General features: G+C 44.9%; 1 protein-coding gene and 1 non-coding gene across 6 annotated transcripts in view; both read left to right on the forward strand.

The window, feature by feature from the left end:
* The first annotated feature begins 659 nt into the window (after window positions 1-659).
* trnar-ucu (transfer RNA arginine (anticodon UCU)) lies at window positions 660-733 on the forward strand. The gene has a single exon. It is a non-coding gene; the product is annotated as a tRNA-Arg (tRNA).
* A 2,089-nt stretch (window positions 734-2,822) lies between these two features.
* Window positions 2,823-19,075, forward strand: part of cadm3 (cell adhesion molecule 3) — an 89,805-nt gene continuing 73,552 nt past the window's right edge. For all 5 annotated transcript variants that reach the window (XR_002761728.2, XM_023424528.2, XM_023424530.2 and 2 more), the window contains exons 1-2: window positions 2,823-3,141; window positions 4,872-5,029. Coding sequence is in view for 4 of the 5 variants with exons in the window: in XM_023424528.2 (XP_023280296.1) it covers window positions 4,939-5,029 (91 nt within the window). In the remaining variant the exon portion in view is untranslated. The remainder of the gene's footprint in view (window positions 3,142-4,871; window positions 5,030-19,075) is intronic.

A 19,075-nucleotide genomic window follows, 5' to 3' on the forward strand; every position in this document is an offset into this window, starting at 1 on the left:
CCAGCTCAAAGTAATTGTCATTGTAAAATCAGCACTTGCAAAATTGCTGTCTGAATGTGACTTTTTGTCTGATTGCAGTGAATTTGGCATCTAGTTGATTCCCTGCATTGAGCCTAATCCATGCTACAGGCACATTCCCACCTGAGCTAGAGATCTATAAGCCTGCAATTTCCCATTGTGACTGACAGGAAAATTGCTCAAACTCTGCAAGGTATAAGTCGGGATTTGCTTATAGTCTTTTCACACCAAATCTGTAGAAATATATTCTATTTTTAAAGTAAAACATAAACTGTGGTAATAAAAAAAAAACATGGGCTGTTCGCTGGATCTATTCCCTGCCAGGAATGAACACTTTGCTTCAAAGTTATTGATGCATTTACAATGTAAGATGTTCCATCTTTTGGTTTTGCTTCGATAATATCGCCATTATGATGTTTTGACGAGATAACCTGCGTGAAAGCAGTGGGGGTGGAGAATAGGGGCTCCCGCCATCTCTGAGGCACAAAGAGACTAATGATTACGCGGCGGCAGCACCCCCTACCGGGCGGCAAATTATTATCCACAGGGCTGTGGTCCTGATGCTGAGGGATGGCGAGGATGCTGCGCAGGGCAGGGAGGGGGAGTATAAACCCGCTTTTGATCGAAAAAAATGTGCCTCAGTCTCTGTGGCGCAATGGAATAGCGCGCTGGACTTCTAATCCAGAGGCTCCGGGTTCGAGTCCCGGCAGAGATGTTAATCAAAGGGTTGTGGCTTTTTGGATGAGAGGAAACCGAGTGATGGATAAAAGCATACACGTTGTTTTATGGCTTTTGCTGGTAGGATGTATCTTAAAAGGCTGCTCTGTCTGCAGATACGATGGATGAAGTAGAGATAGATAGATAGATAGATAGATAGATAGATAGATAGATAGATAGATAGATAGATAGATAGATAGATAGATGTGTTTTTTTTTTAGTAGAGGCCCAATAACACAGTGCATCTGGACTGAATTGTCATAGAAATTTTCAAATGGAAGAGCCTTTTCAGCGCGCAAAGGTCAGCGCTTTAATATGCAGATTTCAAACGGGCAAAAAGCCTGAAACCACAGCTCGGGTGTAGCAGCACAGCACGGGCTTCGTTACCAGCCAATTACTGTCCAGGCTGCGAGCTCAGGCTCTGGTCTTACACGGCCATCACGTAGGCACCGCAGGACAACACAGCACCGCGCAGCCTCGTCCTGTGAAAGTCAGTGGACACGCGAGCACGCTCCCTCGCACGCTCGCGCATGCACGGTCTCAGCACCAGGGGCTGTCCACTCATTTAAACCAGTGCAAAAAAAAAAAAAAAGAAAGAAAGAAAGTATTTTCTAATGCAGCGCCAGTAACAAAAACATTTAAAGCCTTTTTCCGTCCTCATAACAAGTGTTTAATGATGCCAGATGCTGCGTGACTATTTTCCCGTTTGGTTTAGGGACAGAGGGAGAGATAAAGACTCCGGTTTACTTTGAACACAAATGACTCATAGTGCCAGAAAATGGTGTCGTCTCAAGATTTTTGTATGCAGATTCTGTATTGAATTATAGACCCTAACTACAATGTGGCGGTGCGAGTGGAGAATAAGGATTTGCGGTAGTCATTGTGCATTTTTAATTTAGTGAAATCAGAGTGGGGACCTTTCTGGAATCCTTTCAAGGACCCCTGAAGGTGGACTTTAGTTTTCTGCTTTAGAAAAACCTACATTACCCCAATCACGAGGGCCCAGAGCAGCACTATTTATTTATTTCTTTATTTCAATGTGGAAAGCAGCTGCTCGCTTGAAGATCTCTCAAACGCCCCGACTCCTCCAAACCTCCCCCTCCCTCCTGACTCCCCATGGCTTTTATTATTTTGTGTTTTCTTCAAACCCACCTCCCCGGTTTCGGTTTGTCGCCACCACCACTGATTGGACCTTCGTGCGGCTGCCGCCATCCATGTTTAACCCCATCATGCCTCCCCACACACAGACCTAATCCGCCAGTAAAACTAATCCTTAATCCTCTCTGGCAAGTTGAACCCCTCCATCCTTCCTCCCTCCCTCCCTTGGATCCTGATTCCTAAACGGGCCTGATGCATGGGACGTCACAACTATACAGACGACTCTTTGATAAAGTTTATAGCCTGAGTATTTGCAAACTGGCCATTCCTAGGAGTATAAACATTATGATGTATAGATCTGGAGGGTTGTTATACAAATTTATAGGCGATAAAAAATAAAGAAAGTTACAATGAAGTCGGTGTTAAACGCACGGGTGAGCAGTAGAGACAAAAAATAGTCCCACAACTCCAAGGACTCAGTGAAACCATTACCATATTGCAAATGACTAGGCCTACGGGAAATAGCACTGGGCCAAACTGTAAGATAGGAGTAATGGCTTCATAATATCGATGATAAGACACATTATAAGCCATTGAGAACCGTGACAGTCAACTTCTGGTGACCCCCGCTTCTTCATCTGTGGATATGTAGGACTAATCCTGTGATAACATTCCAGCAGGACACTAGACCTACTCAATATCAAACCTTAAGATAAGGTATCACGGGGCGTCCTACAGTCACACCATACAGCCCCGATAAGGTCAGGGTTACACTCGCCGTGGAGCGTTTTAGGAACATTAGGCTGATTTTTCGGTATGGTGAGATGATCGCACTCCTCTATCTCCTCCATCTCCTCCGTGTTGCTCTCAGCCAGTAGGCCCCTGCTCTGGCCCTGTTATCCCAGTGGTACGGGCCAAATCGTATTAAAATCCCCTCCCTCCCTGCCTTGTCCCCTCCCCTCCCTCTCGTCTTTCAGACAGACTGTTTTTGCTGCAGTGAACGGTAGCCGTGGAGAGGCAGAGAGAGAGAGAGAGAGAGAGAGAGAGCGAGCGAGAGAGAGAAAGAGCGATACAAACAGAGTGAGAGAGAGAGAAAGAGAGAGAGAGAGAGAGAGGGAGAGAGAGCGGAGGAAAAAGCAAGAAAAACAAGGAGTCAGGCGAAGGAACAAGGAGATAAAAAAGTCGATAAAAGCAGATTGAGAGGAGGCTCCGGACAAGCGACTGCTGCGCATCAAAGGAGGGACCTTACTGGGGACCTTATTGGAGACCAGCGCCAACAAAACCCGACTCCGGAGGCGGAATATAACGGTGTGTGTGTGTGTTTGTGTGTTTGTGTGTGTGTATGTGTGTGAGTGTGTGTGTGTGGTTATTTTCCGTGCATTGCCTCTCAGTTTGTGTTATTGTCCAGGGTTTGGCTGTAGCCTGTAGGGCGGACAGGAGACACCTGTCAGTGCTGACGCTTTTCCGTCTCCAGGAATGTGTCTGTGTGCGCACTCTGGGTAGGTGGCTGGGTGTGTGTGTGTGAGTGTGTGTGTGTGCGTGTGTGTGTGTGTAATCCGTTATGCCAGCCCAGGGAGAGAGCTGTATAATCCCTGCGTGTTTTATAATTTACTCTGAATATGCGTTTTGTAGTCGGGCTGCCTGTGCTGCTTTACCCGACTCTCTCACTCCCCCCTTCCTCTTCTCTCTCAGCTCTGTTGGCTTTATCGCTCTGCAAAAAAAAAAAAAAAGCAAAAAAAAAAGCATTACAACTGCGCGCTGTGTGCAGCAGCCACCTCTCTCCAGCATTCACAAGAGTCTCTAAATCTCATCCCATCAGTGTCAGATATTTCTGCAAGTGCTGGAGACGGCGTTGGAAAACACGCTCCGAACTGAGAAACATCGCTCTGGTGCTCCCGCGCCCCGTCGCAGTGATGCAGACAGCCACCACGAGCTGTTATTATTGTTATTATTATCATTGTTACCAACTGTCGTTATCCTGCTGTCCACGTTATGGAGCAGATCGCAAAGAACTTGTGCTAAATCTCGCCCAGAGTGTCCGGGTTATTTCCCATGGATGCACTTCTTCTAATTTTGTTTTCATTTCTCGCCATCACTCAACAGGAAGGGCTGGAGCAACAATAAACACAGCCCCCCCTCCACACACACACACACACACACACACACACGCACACACTCCACCCCTCCCAGTGCCCACATCCCTTCCCCATCTCATGTCCCCCACCCCTCTCCTTCATCCCACCCTATGTCCCCGCCCTAACCGCCCGCCGTCCCGCAAGCAACACGGCTCCCTCTCAGGGTGACAATAAGGGAGCGTTCCGCAGATGGACCGAGGGCTCACCTCGGCGCAGGATACTGCTATTTTAAGGAATGTGCGTTAGAGAGAGAGAGAGAGAGGAGAAAGGAGTGTGTGTGTGTGTGTGTGTGAGAGAGAGAGAGAGAGAGAGATACAGAGAGAGAGAGAGAGAGAGAGAGAGAGAGCCTGAGCGGCTATTATGCACGTCCGTCCGTCTCCAGTCTTGTGCAAAGCGCGCCGTGTATTCTCAGCGGGCGACAGGTGCATCTCCCCGCCGCTGTGTGTTGTTTCTTTTCTTCTTCTCAGTTTTTTCATGAGCAGCTGGGGGAATGTTCCTTTGCGTTATTTCTAATTAGCGTGAGTTTAGTTGGTGGCTCGGTTATGGGCTGTCCAAAAACACTCGTCTTCCTTCACTCCACAGCTTGTTAGAGTAGATGAATAAACTCACAGTTAAATGAACCCCCCCCACCCCCATTACCATCAATACGCCACCACCATCACTATCATCTTCTTTGCTGTTTGGCCCTATCGCTATCCCTCCTCCTCCCCTTACCCCCGCCTCCCTCAATTTCTCAGTATGGCATGACACAAGCAGATCGATGAATACCCATGGAGCAACGCGTGAGTAACGGGTGGGCCAAGCGTTTATTCAGCAGCAGCCAACCAATGGCAGGGGACACAATTAGTGGCCAGTCGGCATGCCCTGCTTGTTTTCTTTATCTCTCTGCTGCTCTCTCTGCAGGTGACTCTCCAGAGCTCCTCTGCCCTCCTGAGGATTCAGAGAGACAGGCGGATCTGCGCGCCCGACCATGGCCTTCCCATCAGCCCCCTCCGCATTATGGAGTGTCAGCGTATTGACAGTACTATTCACAGCTGCGGTTCACAGCAACATTGTCTATGGTAAGCACCTCTCTCACTCTTTATCTACTCGCCTCCTATTCTCTCTATCTCGCTGTCTCTCCGTGGGCCCCTGACCTCCCCGACCCTCTCTTTCTGTCTCTGGTGGCGCCCCTTATCTGTTGACTTGGGGCCTTTTTGTTGTTTCCTGTATTATGACAAGGGAATCACAGAGCCGTTAATAAGCACATGGGACACTCCCACCTACCCCGGACCCCAGTGGAATTTCTGCCGTTGTTTTTTGAGGAATGTGTGTGACTCGCACATGGCCACGAGGCCACACAAACACGTGCTTACTACAGGTCCTTGCTGCTGTAGCTCATTTGGCCTGTGGCCTCCTTTTCTCTGTCTCTTTTTCTCTCCATGACATCTTCAGTCACTTGAATGCACTCACACAAGAAGTACAAAAGCTGGGGCACACACACACACGCACACACCGGCACTCCACCTTTCACGTTCACCTGCTCCACTTCTCTCTCTGCCTGTCTCACATGTGTGCAGACAAGATCTGTGTCAGAGGTTCATGCAACCTGGACAAAAGCAGTGATTATCTTGTACTTTCTTAAATAGCAGCAGGGGAGTGTGCACACTTACAGCACACACATACAGTACAGACACACGACACTCGTCGTGGCTGAACCTGTGATGAGTTGGGTGCAGCTGAAAGCGGATGGAAGAGGGGATTTGATGACAGAAGCACTTTGTAATGATATCATCCCTGCTGTGAGCAGCGAGTGAACAGGAATACACTGTCCAACGTGCTCTCCCAATTACATAACACTCAAGTGACTGCCTGCCGGTAATACAACCTTTAGAGGGCAAATTGTGCCGGTGGCAAAATGGAGCATCATGATTGGCCCTTAATCCATAAAAAATTGATTGACACAGGTAGAATGCTGTTGGCATTTTCTCATTACAGTAGTGATTTAATTGCACAGAGTGTTTGGCAAAGAACCATAAGATGATATAGCAGGCAAGAAGGCTTCTAATAGACTTTCCCTGATTTGCATTTGCAATATATATTCTCATAGATCCCTCGCTTGTGCACACCCACACAATTTCACAAATCTGAATACATCCATAAGTGCAAGGGGAATGTTCGCGCATGTGTCCATGCGCAGCATCCACGTGTATGCGCACAGATATGCAAGCGCACGCACCACACTTACTGTACTTCCACTTCGTTTATCCACATCAGCTGTTTCTACTTTCTGTTGAATTATGCATACGTGTGTTTCTGCATGTTTGTGTATGAAGTGTGGGGAAGTGGAGAATTGTCAGTGTGAGTGCACAGTGGTCAGAGCAGTAAAGAGTGAGAAACAATCTGCCTGTGTCAAGACACTGGGATGAGGTCACTGCTAAACAAATGCAAATAGAGGCCTGTCAGGCCCCTGAAAGCTGTTGAAGATGAGAAATGCACAATCTCCAGATTGAGGTGCTGATGATGAAATATCAATCGCTCATCAGAGTGCTGACCCCGACTGTGTAGCTCGTCATTGAAACGCAGACATCGGTTTGTTATTTGGGTCCGAAAGCGATTTTGGCTCACGTTCAGACACGCGTCACATTTGATTAAGGTGTGCCTAGCGGGAGGCCTGACCATGCATGACCAATTCTTGCTTTGGTTTCACCTAAGCGCTGTTTTACATTATCATGTCAGTCAAGGAGAGTAATTAAGCCTGGGACGTCTGACAGTGTTCAGGAGATGAGAAAACACGTCAAAGAGTGCAATTGAGAGGAGAGCCGAAGCGGGGACGGAGTGCTGACTTAAGAGACTGTCAGTGTGAAAGTTGTAAACCATTACTTTGTGCTCAAGGTCTTTTTGTCATTCATTTTTGCTATCAAAGCATCATCAAACGCTAACACTAACTACACTGAAATAAAACTAAGAGCGATTCTGCATTAAAATTAAGAGCTTTTGTCAAAAAATTCTTGGCCTATTTGTGCTACAGAGGAAAACATTTGTCAGGCTCAAAATACATGATTTCATCAAGAAAAGTACAGGAATGTATCTTGTTGGCAGTGGTGCAAGAAATACTGACAATTTATAGACTTTCTCACAGGAAAACAAGGAACTGAGCTCTCATGGGACCTCACACACAGCACCAAGAACGGTGCCAAAGATTCAGCAGCCAGGAAACTATATGTATGAATCTTCAGTTCACACATCCTACAGTTTCCAGACATTTGAGCAATGTGGCAAACAGTGGAGTTGCAGCTTCAGAGTGTAGTGTAGTGTGTAGGCTGCAGAGCACTGGTCCATCACTCACATCTGTCCCGATCTGTCCTGATTGGTGTTGTTGTGACACAGCAGGCAGAGCTGTTAAGTAGAAGATGGAGTGGGGGCGGGGTGGGCAGTCAGATAATGCTGTCATAATGGAGATCTTCACGCAAAGAGCCCCCTTGAACAGAAGGGTCTACTTAGCATAAATAATTCAATGTTATGTATCAGAGAGGAAAAACGATTAGCTCAGCAAATCAATGCGAGAGCAGATGAGCCATCAGAGAGCAGGGCTGCCCATCACTGCTACACTCAGGACCCACAGCAAATTGAAAACATTCATACTGTTTGCCTCTTTGAGACAAAAATCTTCCACCAAGAGTCATGAGGTTGATTATTACAGCAACCAACAGGCTGCATGTCATGACCGTTTAGATTCCTGACCAACCCTACGGCTCCCAGCTCTTCCACCTCCGCTGCCTCACCTTCATTTGACTTATGTTAAAGTCAGGGAAAGGACATCACTAACTCTTGTTTTTTTTTCTGGATTTGCCAGTGACCAGGCTTCCTTAGAGCGAGTGAACGAATCAGGGAGACACTAATTGCACACCAATTGACATATCCATTTCCACAGCTGGATGTGCAGCCATGCAGCGCGGATGGAAAGTGCCTCTCGGAAGGGCACGGATTAGGCATGCTATTGGCCGGCTGTACCCTGGTTCTGTACAGCTGACCCAGTTACCTCGGGGCTGTTGTGGAGTGTGTAGGGTCCGTCTGCCAGGCCGCTCTGTAGACAGCGAGTAGAGCAGCGTGCAGTGGCCTCCCATCAGCCACCTGGCCCTCAACTCCACAGCAGCCTGATCCCACACCCCAGGAGAATGTTTGCATTCGTGACTAGAAACATGCCTAATAGTTTATTTACCTCAATGAGTTCTGCTGATCGGGACAAGCGAATGAAGCCCGATGCTTCCAGCTGAGGCCAATAATGAGTAAGGATTAAAGGATGGGAGCAGTGTAGACCAATCGTAGTGCGGTAAGATTTACAGGCGGGAGGGCTCCGCATGTGTGTGTGGCTCTGCCAGCGGTTCACTTTATCCTGCCACAAAATGGGTTCCTTCCCCCCCTAGACCAGCTCTTTCTCGCTGGCTCGATGCCCACTTCCTGTGTGTGCTGCTGTTGTTTGCTGTTGACTTCCTGTGTGCCAAGATGGGGGAGCGTTTGGCTAATACACAGTACGGCTAGCACACAATAGCAGTAGGCGGTTTGGATGGGAGGCCTCTGCCTGTTAACAAGGCTGACTGATAAGCAGTGACTCATTAACAAGCCGAGGTACACAGAGCCTGGGGGAATTACCGCCTAGCCACTGTGACATTAATAAGAGGCCTAAGCTATTTTTCCATTTGGCTCTGCTGGCAGAGGGCTAAACCAGTGGTTTCCAATCTCGACCCTGGCTATTTACTGGCTCCAGTGCTTTTCCATTTGTTTCAGCCACTGGTTACCTGGTCTGATTGGAATGCACTGGATCAGTATTGTCAGTGTGGGCTGCAGTTAATGACATCTGCTGCTTCAATGGAGAACCAGACTCCCCTCATTAGTTTTCTGCAGGTTCATTCACAAACATCTGGGGAGGAGCCCAATTAATTCTTCTCATGCTGATCATGCCAATTAATTAGCAATATGTTTGTTTTTAGAAAGAAGAAAGACAGTGACATAAACCAACGTATAGCCTAGTTTTCAATTATTGAGACTGATGATGATTCTGACATTATATGGATTCAGCTCGGTACCTGACATACAGTCAGCACTATGAAGAAGAGTTCCAAGTAACTGTCTCCTATTACAATTTTAAATCCAGAGCCATATTACTCTCATTGTCTTGTGTTTATTCTTCTCTGATCCTTTAAGTGTTTTGTCGTCCAGATCAGTTTTGTGATTATAAATTGGATCCTGATTGGCTGGCATTAGTTTGAAACAGATTTACATCTGGCAGAAAACCAATTATTTCTGCTGTTCATCATGCCGATTAACTAAGGCGCTGCGGCTGATTGATTAAACTCCCAACAAAGCTCAAACCACGAGCACTGGACCCCTGGGGATGATTTGCATCACACATTATGCACATTGCTGTGTCTTCATGTTATCTTCATATATCTCCTCAGACATGCTGAAACATTACACATGAGTAAGCGACAGGAAGAGAAACTCACAGCTCAACAAGGCGTAAGTGTTGATAAGTAATTTGTGGCTAAATTAAGCAGAATTAAAATGCAGTGGCACGCCAGTATCATTGGATCTTAAAGGTATCAGGAGCACCCAAACAAGACTCCATTAGACCTCATCAATCTGAGGCAGATCTCATCCACCCAGGCCCACTCAGGCAGTGTGAGATTACATCAGAGCAGATCAATCTTGCTCGCTACCATCATAATAACAGCAAATGCCATTTAGAGACTGAAAGAGAGAAGGGCTCTTGAGATTTTGCAAAGCCTTATCACACTCAGCTTCCTCTCAGGTGCTCTTAAAAGACACATCACTCCGCAGCAGCTCAGGGTCAAGAAAATTAGGGGTCCCACATTTTCTGAGCTGTCAGCCTTAGACCATCACTTCACAAAGACACAGCAGATTAAACAAACCTAACAACAACAACAACAGCAACGGCGCCAGCCTTGGAATAAATTAATTCACCTCATTTCCAGCAAGATCCCTTATTATTGTGCTCTGCACTGAACTGGCTTTTCCTTTGATCAGGTCCCTCACTCTCACCGCCCCCCAACCCTATCCCCCCTTTTTCTCCCGTTATCTGCCAGACATCTCTGGTGGGTGTTTTTAATTGATTGCAGTGGGGGTGGAAATCACCCATCCTGTCACTGAAGCATGGCGGGTCGGACCAAGGTTCTTCCTGGAAAGGTGTATCTGTTCGTTGAAGCTCATCACCGAGCCGCGTGCAACTCCCAACTATGACGGGCCGGCGGAAGACGCGGGCATGTGTGGCTGTAAAGCGCAGCGTTTGTATTGATTGAGTCTGAGTCTGAGTGCTGAGGGTTCCCCCCGAGCGCAGGAGCTCCACCAAAGGAAAGAGCAGAGGTTGCTCTTGTTTATTTCCTCTTTTTTTTGATGATGCCATCACTTCAGCTGGTGGTACTGAGTGTGTCTGTGGGGGGATGTTATCGCTGATATCACAACCGTAAAGCCGTTTTAATTCACCTGTGTGCCGCCTTGGGAATCCTCCCTAGTCTGGTTTCTGCTGTGGATATCACTGTCCATTCACTGGATGTTGAGTCTTATCGAGCATAGCCCTGTCACACTGAGAACCGGTGTTGGAGAAGAATTGTGAAGGAGGTCTCCATATTGGAATTTAATGTAGCATGAACTCTCACGGACATCAATCCCAAAATAAAGCATTAATCTTTGCAAATACATATTATTGCATTCTCTAAAATACTTCTGAACATTGCTGCAAGCACAGCAGACACACATGGCCAGTTAACCCCCCCCCCCCCCCCCCCCCCCCCGATGACAAAACTATAAATGGCTGTTTGATGAAAATTATTTGTGATAAACATTTTACTTCCTCACTGAATTGACAGCCGTCTGAGGTGGAGTCTGGCATTTCTGCTGTACCAGCTGATACAATGTCAAAGTGAATCAGCAGCCAGACTGACAGTGTCCTTGAGGTTGCATAGCGTCTCGGCACATGCAGCAAACTTTTTGATAGATTTATCATTGACTGACTGATTACAGTCAGTCGGAGCGATTGAACTGAGTGCTATTTGCAGCTTAAAATATGATGCTAAGTCACTCGAAAAGCATTATTTGTATTATGTGGAATCAGCTTTGAACATTGTTTCCTGTGCATAATGTACTTTTTATTGTTTCGATTGCAAGTTTATCGTGTACTGAGGTGTGGTTTCAGCATTGAAAATGTTGGATGGTGTCATTATTAAAGTCTTCGTATTTTAACGCAGCTACTGCTCGGTGGAGTTCATTTATGGTTCCACTGCACTGCTGCACTCCTTATGCCTCACAATCACATTGCACCCTACGCTTCTTGAATGCTCATAGCTGTCAAATGCAGCCTGTATTATTTAAATGCCCTTTGCATTAATACAGTACCTGGCATTTAGTGTACGTGCTTTCATCACAATTTATGGCTGCATTGTAATTGGATCGAATTTTTCATGCGCCCTATGCAAAGCAGGGGGAGCAAGTTGGGAGGTTGCACTGTCAACAAGAACAACCATGACGGGTGTAGGATCATTAGACTTGATACTACAGAGCCCGGATTTACTTTTCACTGAAGTGGAAAAGGTCGTCTTTTATGAGTCTTTCCTGGAAGGCAACAAAAAATGATGACGCGTGGCTTTTTGCCGCAGTTTGCAGCTACTGTAAATGCTGCGGAAGAAAGAAAGCAGGGAGAAGTGATGGGAGTGGAGTGTGGTACTGTAGGTGTCTTTGGAGAAGCTGAGTGGATGGCAAACTGGAGTGAGTTTAGACTTTTCTGCACTGTTTGCAAGTTGGGAATACACACTGTGTGGACTGCATTTACTCTTGGCTGAGGTTCGCTCACCTTCGCAGGTGGTCTAAAGGACCTGATAACTCGCAAACTGTAATGTGCTCACTGTATCGCCACGAGTGTTTTTTTTTTAAAGATGTCTACACAGACGTCGCACACACATCTTGTATCGCATTGATACAAGATGTGTGTTCAGGCTGCTGAATGTTTTAACAGAATAGTCTGTTATCTGTCAGGTACTCTACCTACCAGTGCTTATGTGTGTTTGGTTGATTATGTTTCTCTATCAATGCCACAACCTAGATAGGCACTCGCCTAATACAATGAATATCTTTATTGTTAGAATACTTTTATTTTACCTGGTGAATACAGTGATTGTGAACTAGAGTAGGTATTATTCCCCTCTCATGAGATCTGCTGCTCCCACCACTTTTTTTAAGTGGAGGAATTCAAGTGATCAGCGTTTAAAGATTCCAAAACAGCAGTCTATTGATGAAGTGCTGATGAAATAATCTTGTTTGCTTTATTCTGTTATCCTTGAGTTTTTATAAGACTGACATGTGCATATTTCCCGGTGACAGCTGGTGCAGGGAATATCTTGCCTTCCTTTAAGCGTTAAATAAGGTCAGCCATTCAATCAGAATGTCAGTCACTGTGATGCAGGAGGAAGCCTCACACTCACACACTGCCCAGTGGCCAGGTCAGCCTTGGTTTTTATTTTGCATCTGGCCCTTGACACTGATCAGGGTGTGATGAACACATGATGAGTGGATGTGGCTTCCGACAACGAGGCCATCGCCGCGCGGTGTAACTCATCGCTACTGCGCCGGTTGAAGACAAAGGCACCAAATAGGCATCTCTAATCTCCCTGCTGAATGAATCCGAAACAAAGAGAGGAGGAACGCAGACATAGAGGCTTGGACACACATAGGATAAGCTGATTACCCAGGAAAAGAGGGAGGGCGAGGGAGACAGAGGGAGAAAGACAGAGGCATGCACGTGAACAAGAGAAATCCATACAGTAAGGGAGCACGAGGGGCAGGGGAAATGGAGGAGGAGGGGTTTGGGAAGAATAAAGCAAGCGCACTCTAATGATGGGGAGCACAGAGCGGAGAGAAAATGAAAAGAAACAGTGCAGGGAGCGAGGGATGAAGAAAAAAACACACAAGAAAAAAAAAGAAAAGGTGAACGTTTAAAAGGACGAGCCATGGCGCGCTACACAGAGCATGCAATAGGAAAATGAAGGGAATGCATATTTGCCTGTGATATCCTCCTTAGAAATGCGACACAATCAAAAACAGGACATTATGCAAATACGAGGCGGCGACGGCAGTATAATCGCTACCTGAGTCATTTCACCTGCTCTGTTCAGTAGTCGCTATATATACAAACAGAATTACACCCAATCCAGGTGTACGGGCTAAATATACAGCTAATTAAAATTAATGAGATTTACTTAGAAAAGAATATGCTCCTTCCCTAAGCTGCTTATCCTTGCATGAGAATCTACTACACGCTGACACACACACACACACACACACACACACACACACCTAGTTTTGATTCACCCTCCTTCACTTCGTTTTCTCACAGGCTGCTAGTCAGACTATTAAGAATCCTCGGCGCGCTTGCACACACACACACACACACACACACACACACACACAAACACACAAACACTCAGTCTATCTGTCTGTCTTTCTGCTGACTTCCTTCTCACGCTGACTTAAACATGCTCCTTGTTCAATGCACACGCAAGTTCTTGACTGGAGGTTGGCACACACACACACACACACACACACACACATGCGTGCACACACAGACACATTCGCACACTCATGTAGACACACATTCTCAGAGATGCACAATTGCGTGAACAGATGCTAACACTCTGAGAAAGTCAAGAAACGATTTGAGTAGAACACACATTCAGTGGGGTCCAAAAGTCTCTCCCATTCAAAAGAATGGGAGAGTGGTCATTATAGACATGGCAAATACATTTTTATGCATGGAGACATGCAGAAGAGCACACTTAAACTTACACATATACACACACACACACACACACACACACACACACACACACACACACACACACACACACATATTCAAATAGAGCTTTGAAAGCCCTCCAGTCTTTACTTAAACAAAATACCCCTGTGAGCCAAGCTGTTGACTGCCAGGTGAAAAATTGTTTGTGTGTGTGTGTGTGTATGTGAGTCTGCCGAGCTGTCTGTGTGTATGCATAAGTGTGTGTGTTTAGCAGGCCAGCCACTTCATACATACAGTATATACTCCCCACACAGCGTACATCCTCTGTATACACAGCGTAGGCATTTGATATGTAACATTTTTGCATACTGCTTACGGAGATATAATTTTTTTTTCCATAAGATGGTGTCCAACCAGCGACGCTCCACTTTCTAGCGAGCAAAGTGCTGAGTAATTAAAAGGCTTTTCGAGGAGTGGAGCAGTGTGTGTGTGTGTGTGTGAGGCTATGTGTGTGTGAGGCTGTGTGTGTAGGTGCTTGGTAAAATGACAAAGTGTGAATTAATCACGCACTTTATTAACAGACTTAGGTTTGGGTGGAACACTTGTGTCTCCACTGCAGAGGTAGCTGAACCACACACATGCACACTCTCCGCTCTGTCTCTATCTCCCTTTCTCTCCGTCTGCGGCTTCATTTCTCAGCCTGGTGAGTACTTGAATGTCATTATGACTTTTGCTATCAAAAGCAAACAGCGGGGCTGGCTTGAGGAGTGCATGCCAGACCTCATGCTTTCCCTGCTGAGTACCGCAGCATGTCGAGTGCTATTTTGATTATTCTGCCTTTTTTTTTTTTCTTTTCCATGCTTCTTTTCAACAAATGGACGGTGTGTTTTTTTAAGTGACAGGTTTATTGACAAAGCTCCCACTGTGAGGCCCTGCTGGCCCACGTGGTCTAGTTTATGAATGGAACCCCCCCCCCCCTTTAAATTTACAGTGGCCTGCGTGTCAAGGAGGATGATTTCATATCTACCGGCAAATTTCGATCCCATTTGCGTAATGCATCGACAGACGGCACAAGTGAACGATATAATTGAGTTAATGAGCTACACGCCCTTATCTGCTGTTCATTCATACGGGCAGCCCAAGGCGTGACGACTATCAGCCTCCTTACACAGGCTACTGTATGTTTGATGAGTCCCTTGAAGGGAGAATTTGATACTGCAGTCGAACTTCCTCAAGGCAAACTGTTTTGATGTGTTAAGCAAAGAAGAAGGAGTTTATCCTCTGCTTTCCTGTTTTTTTTCTTCTTGTTCTCTTATTCTATGATGAATATTTAAATATTATTGTGATTTATTTATCGCGGCTCAGTGTTCAGCTTCAGCGAGCTATTTTCAGGTTGATATCTTCGCAGGCAGGAGGGAGGGGAGGTATATAGACTTGTACATGGGGAGGTGTCACGCTTGACTTTGTGACAGCGCTCGGCGGCATGCCTGGGAGAGCATCTTTTTGTTGTTGTTTGAAGGGTTCGGTGACATTTTCTGGTTCTTCCCCTCAGGGGCTGAAAGAGTCAGAGCTGGCCTGGTTTCATCAACCTTCTGGTACAATTTACAGAGGTTCCTTTTGAAGGTTGAAGTGAAAAAGGAAGGGTCATTTACGTCACGGGGTCAGTAGCCGGTGGCAAGATGGCTGCATGTTGACATTTCTTCGTACTGTTGTTTGTTACACCTCGATGGAGCAAACATGAAAACCATGGCAACCTGGTATGACCTGCCATCCCATAGTGAAGAGTGTTAAAGGGGATCCTATTTTAAGGATTAAACAGAAAAAAGTTGTGTACATCAGCAGATAGAAGATCAAACTGGTGAAACGTATCATTTTGTAAACCAAAATTACTTAATGTCCTTTTAAATGTGTCATCATTTGGTTTAATTTGGTCTAAATTGTCATTACATGAATGGAGTTCAGCTATTATTTTAATAAGATATCTGGTTGTGGAATATTTTTTTTTAAGTAAACTTTGCAATCAAGGACATTTGCCATTGATGCGCGATAAGAGTTTACTCTAATTGGCAACAGGCAGGTCAAAGTTTCAAGGTAGTTTCAAGTCAAGTGTCAAGTTCTCGAGGTCAAATCCAAGTCAAGTGACAAGTCATCATTAGCTAATTGAAGATAAAGACACAAGCCTTTCAAGACTGAACAATATTTTACTATATTAGCTTTGTGTTGATAGCATTTAATAATTAGCTGACACCAAGTCTTTCAGTGCATAGGCTTAATAAGTAGATTTCAAGTTGTCAGGCTTTGCACGACACTGGCTTATTAATTCCAGATCTGAAACGATTAATCAATTTAGTTTTTAACTTAACCTGGCAGTCTCATTGATATTAAAATAATAAAGCTTTAAAATCTCAAGGGGAAATGTTAGACTGTAGTTTGAGAGCAGTTTGCAGCTCATTCCACTGAAATGGTAAATAGTACCTGAGACCAGTTCTGCCAACGTTAGTGCGAACATGAGAGACAGCAAAGGTTAAGTAGTTACTGTGGATACTGGATTTAAATGAGAGAAGAGATGTGAAGGTAGAGGCTATATGGTATGGCTATTTCTTCTTGACTGTATGGAGGCCCAACCGACCATGTGATGCAGAGAACAGTATTATTCGTTTGTGATAAAGCCGAGTGCTCTGTGATACACAGGGCTGAACCTCTGTAGTGTTGCTGGGAATATCTCCATAGTCAAGAATAGACATGAAGGCTGACTGCAAAATAGTTTTACAGCTGGAGGAAGACGGACGTCCTTTTATTCTACACAAGACGCCTAGTTTGATTTTTCATTTCTGAACATTAACCTCGTCTTTTGTCAAGCCAAAATCTTAAGTACTTGTATGAATCTTTTGATAATGAAGTAACTGTTTTTTCAAAGAAAGCCAGTTGATGCTTTTTGTTCAATCTTGTGGTTGTGAGGATTTGGTGCTTGTCTTAATCTTATGTGGCAGCAAATCAAATATCTTCAGGTTTTTCAGTGTTGGTTGAGCAAAACAAGCAATTTAATGTTACTGACAGTGAGCAAGTGATAAGCAGAGAGAATAATGATCGGATTAATCGCTGATGGAAATACCCATTGTAGCCCTCAATAGTTCTTTACTGTTGTGGCATTTGACAGAGCTTGAGACTTGATAAAGGTTTTGCTAACATGCACACCTCAAGTCAAGTGAAACATTTAGGAAGTCAAGTTTCAAGGAAGACGGGTTTTACAGTAGTCAAGAACCAGTCAAGTTTCACAGTCAGCAGCTCTGGGTGAGAAGGCACAGCAACTGAAGTGTCTCACGTTTGAGCCCCACTGCAACCGTGCATTCTGTTAAAGTGTCCTTGGCTAAGACACACAACTCCCGCACTATCTGCTCAGTCATTGTGTTTGGCTTCGGCTTAGAGCATCAGCTAAATGGCCGACGTGCTAAGATTTGCAGTAATTCCATCTTCAGAAATCCAATCATTTTTCCTGGCAGTTTCAGATTAACCCTGGCCAGCACGCCATAAATTGATTGGCACATATTCCCTAAACAATAAATGTCTGTCACAGCATATGTAGACAAAGCTAGCAGTGGTCACAGAGGACAAGCTACCATAGTGAGGGAGTGACAACAGAAGGGAGGAAGAGGAGGAAGAAGAGGGGGCGATGCCTGTCTCTTGCTTAAATAGTTACTCCTCCAATTTGGCTCATCCACGCTAAACTACTGCTATAAAATTTCCTGTTAGACTTGAATCATGTCACTCCCTCCAATCGCCTGATGTTGCGCTGTTTGAAATGAAAACTGAAAGCTTCACCTGAATCAAGTCTGACATTTTCAATTTCAATCAAGGCAACACCTGATAAAGGAACATTTATCTGCGAGACACTGTACGACATCCACATGAGCCATTAACTGTGTGTAAGGTCATTTGGTTACACATAGACATGGCAGCAAAACAAATGCCCCATTAACTATTCATAAATTCCTCATTAAATATTCTTATTAGCTTCATACTGTATATAGAAACACATGCGGAGACATGCAGACACTCATGCACAAATACCCGATTAACAAAGCAACAGTGACTCATGTATTTGAAACGCACCTCGCTGTAGGGAGGAGTAAAAGAACAAACATGCATCTATTTGACAAACATAATCGTGCATATTATCCTTTTCTGCTGAAATAGGACCTTTAAAGCTCCACTTGGATTTTTACTAAGATGAATAACAATAATTCAGAGTGCCACTAAAAATAACTAAAGTCACAAACATCACCACTGTCTGAAAAGTAAATCCATTACAAACAAGAACAGTGATGCAACACCTGCCATTTGTCGGATGATTTCTCCCAAAGCGAAGCATACATTTTTGAGCGCTGGTGACCTGAGGGGGAATCCCTAACCATGACGGTGTTAGTGCAGAGATTTATCCACAGAGAGATATAGCAATGCAGCAGATTTTATGCAAGATTTGAGTTCTAAAGGCCAGCAGAGGATCTCAGTCTTTTGGGAAATGGTCTTCTTTGCTCACTGGATTGAGAGTAATTTATATCCAAAAGTGGTGTGTCCAAGGTAGCCGGATTTTTTCGAGATGTTTCACCTGTTATATAACAGCTTTCAGTTATGATCTTCAAACATCTTCAACGTCAAAAAAAAAGAAAAGTTGTCTCTTTTGATTTACTGTACCTTGTTTTGGGTGATTCAAGATCGTCGTGTTCGTACAGAATTTGATCAAAGCAACAATTTATTGACCATAAATTCCTACACATACACACTGGATTTGATGGGGAATTTCCTTCACCATCTCACAAGCTATGACACATGGAGTTATTTCTTATCTAAACGTAAAAGGTAACTGAGCTTGCCGTTTGTTTTTTAAGACGCTTCACCTGTCATCTAAGAGCCTTTCAGATCAGATTTTGAAATAGCTTCAAGGCCAAACAGGAAGTCTAGTTGCCTTTAATTTACAGTACCATGATCTGTATGGATGAGACTTGCCGCAGACAGACAGACAGTGAGTTCTCAGAATTGATGTCTGTAATGATTTTTTTTTTAAAAAACCCTAGACATCACACTTGATGTCACAGAGGACTTAACAAGGAGTAGTTATCTTTCAATCGTTAGTATGACACATGGGCTTGCACAGAGATATGGTTTTCATGATAGAACAAGGCTTTGTCAGCCACAGCAGGGCTTTGAGGTAAATGTTGCTAACATGGTGACGGTGACGGTGACAATGCCAACATGCTGATGCTGATGATGAAATAATTAGCATGTTCAGAAGCTCGGATTAGCGTGCCAGCATGCTACGTACGCT

The sequence above is a fragment of the Seriola lalandi genome, unplaced genomic scaffold (assembly GCF_002814215.2).
Source record: "Seriola lalandi dorsalis isolate HSWRI2012SDOR001 ecotype SW California unplaced genomic scaffold, Sedor1 jcf7180002054736, whole genome shotgun sequence".
Lineage (NCBI taxonomy): Eukaryota > Metazoa > Chordata > Actinopteri > Carangiformes > Carangidae > Seriola > Seriola lalandi.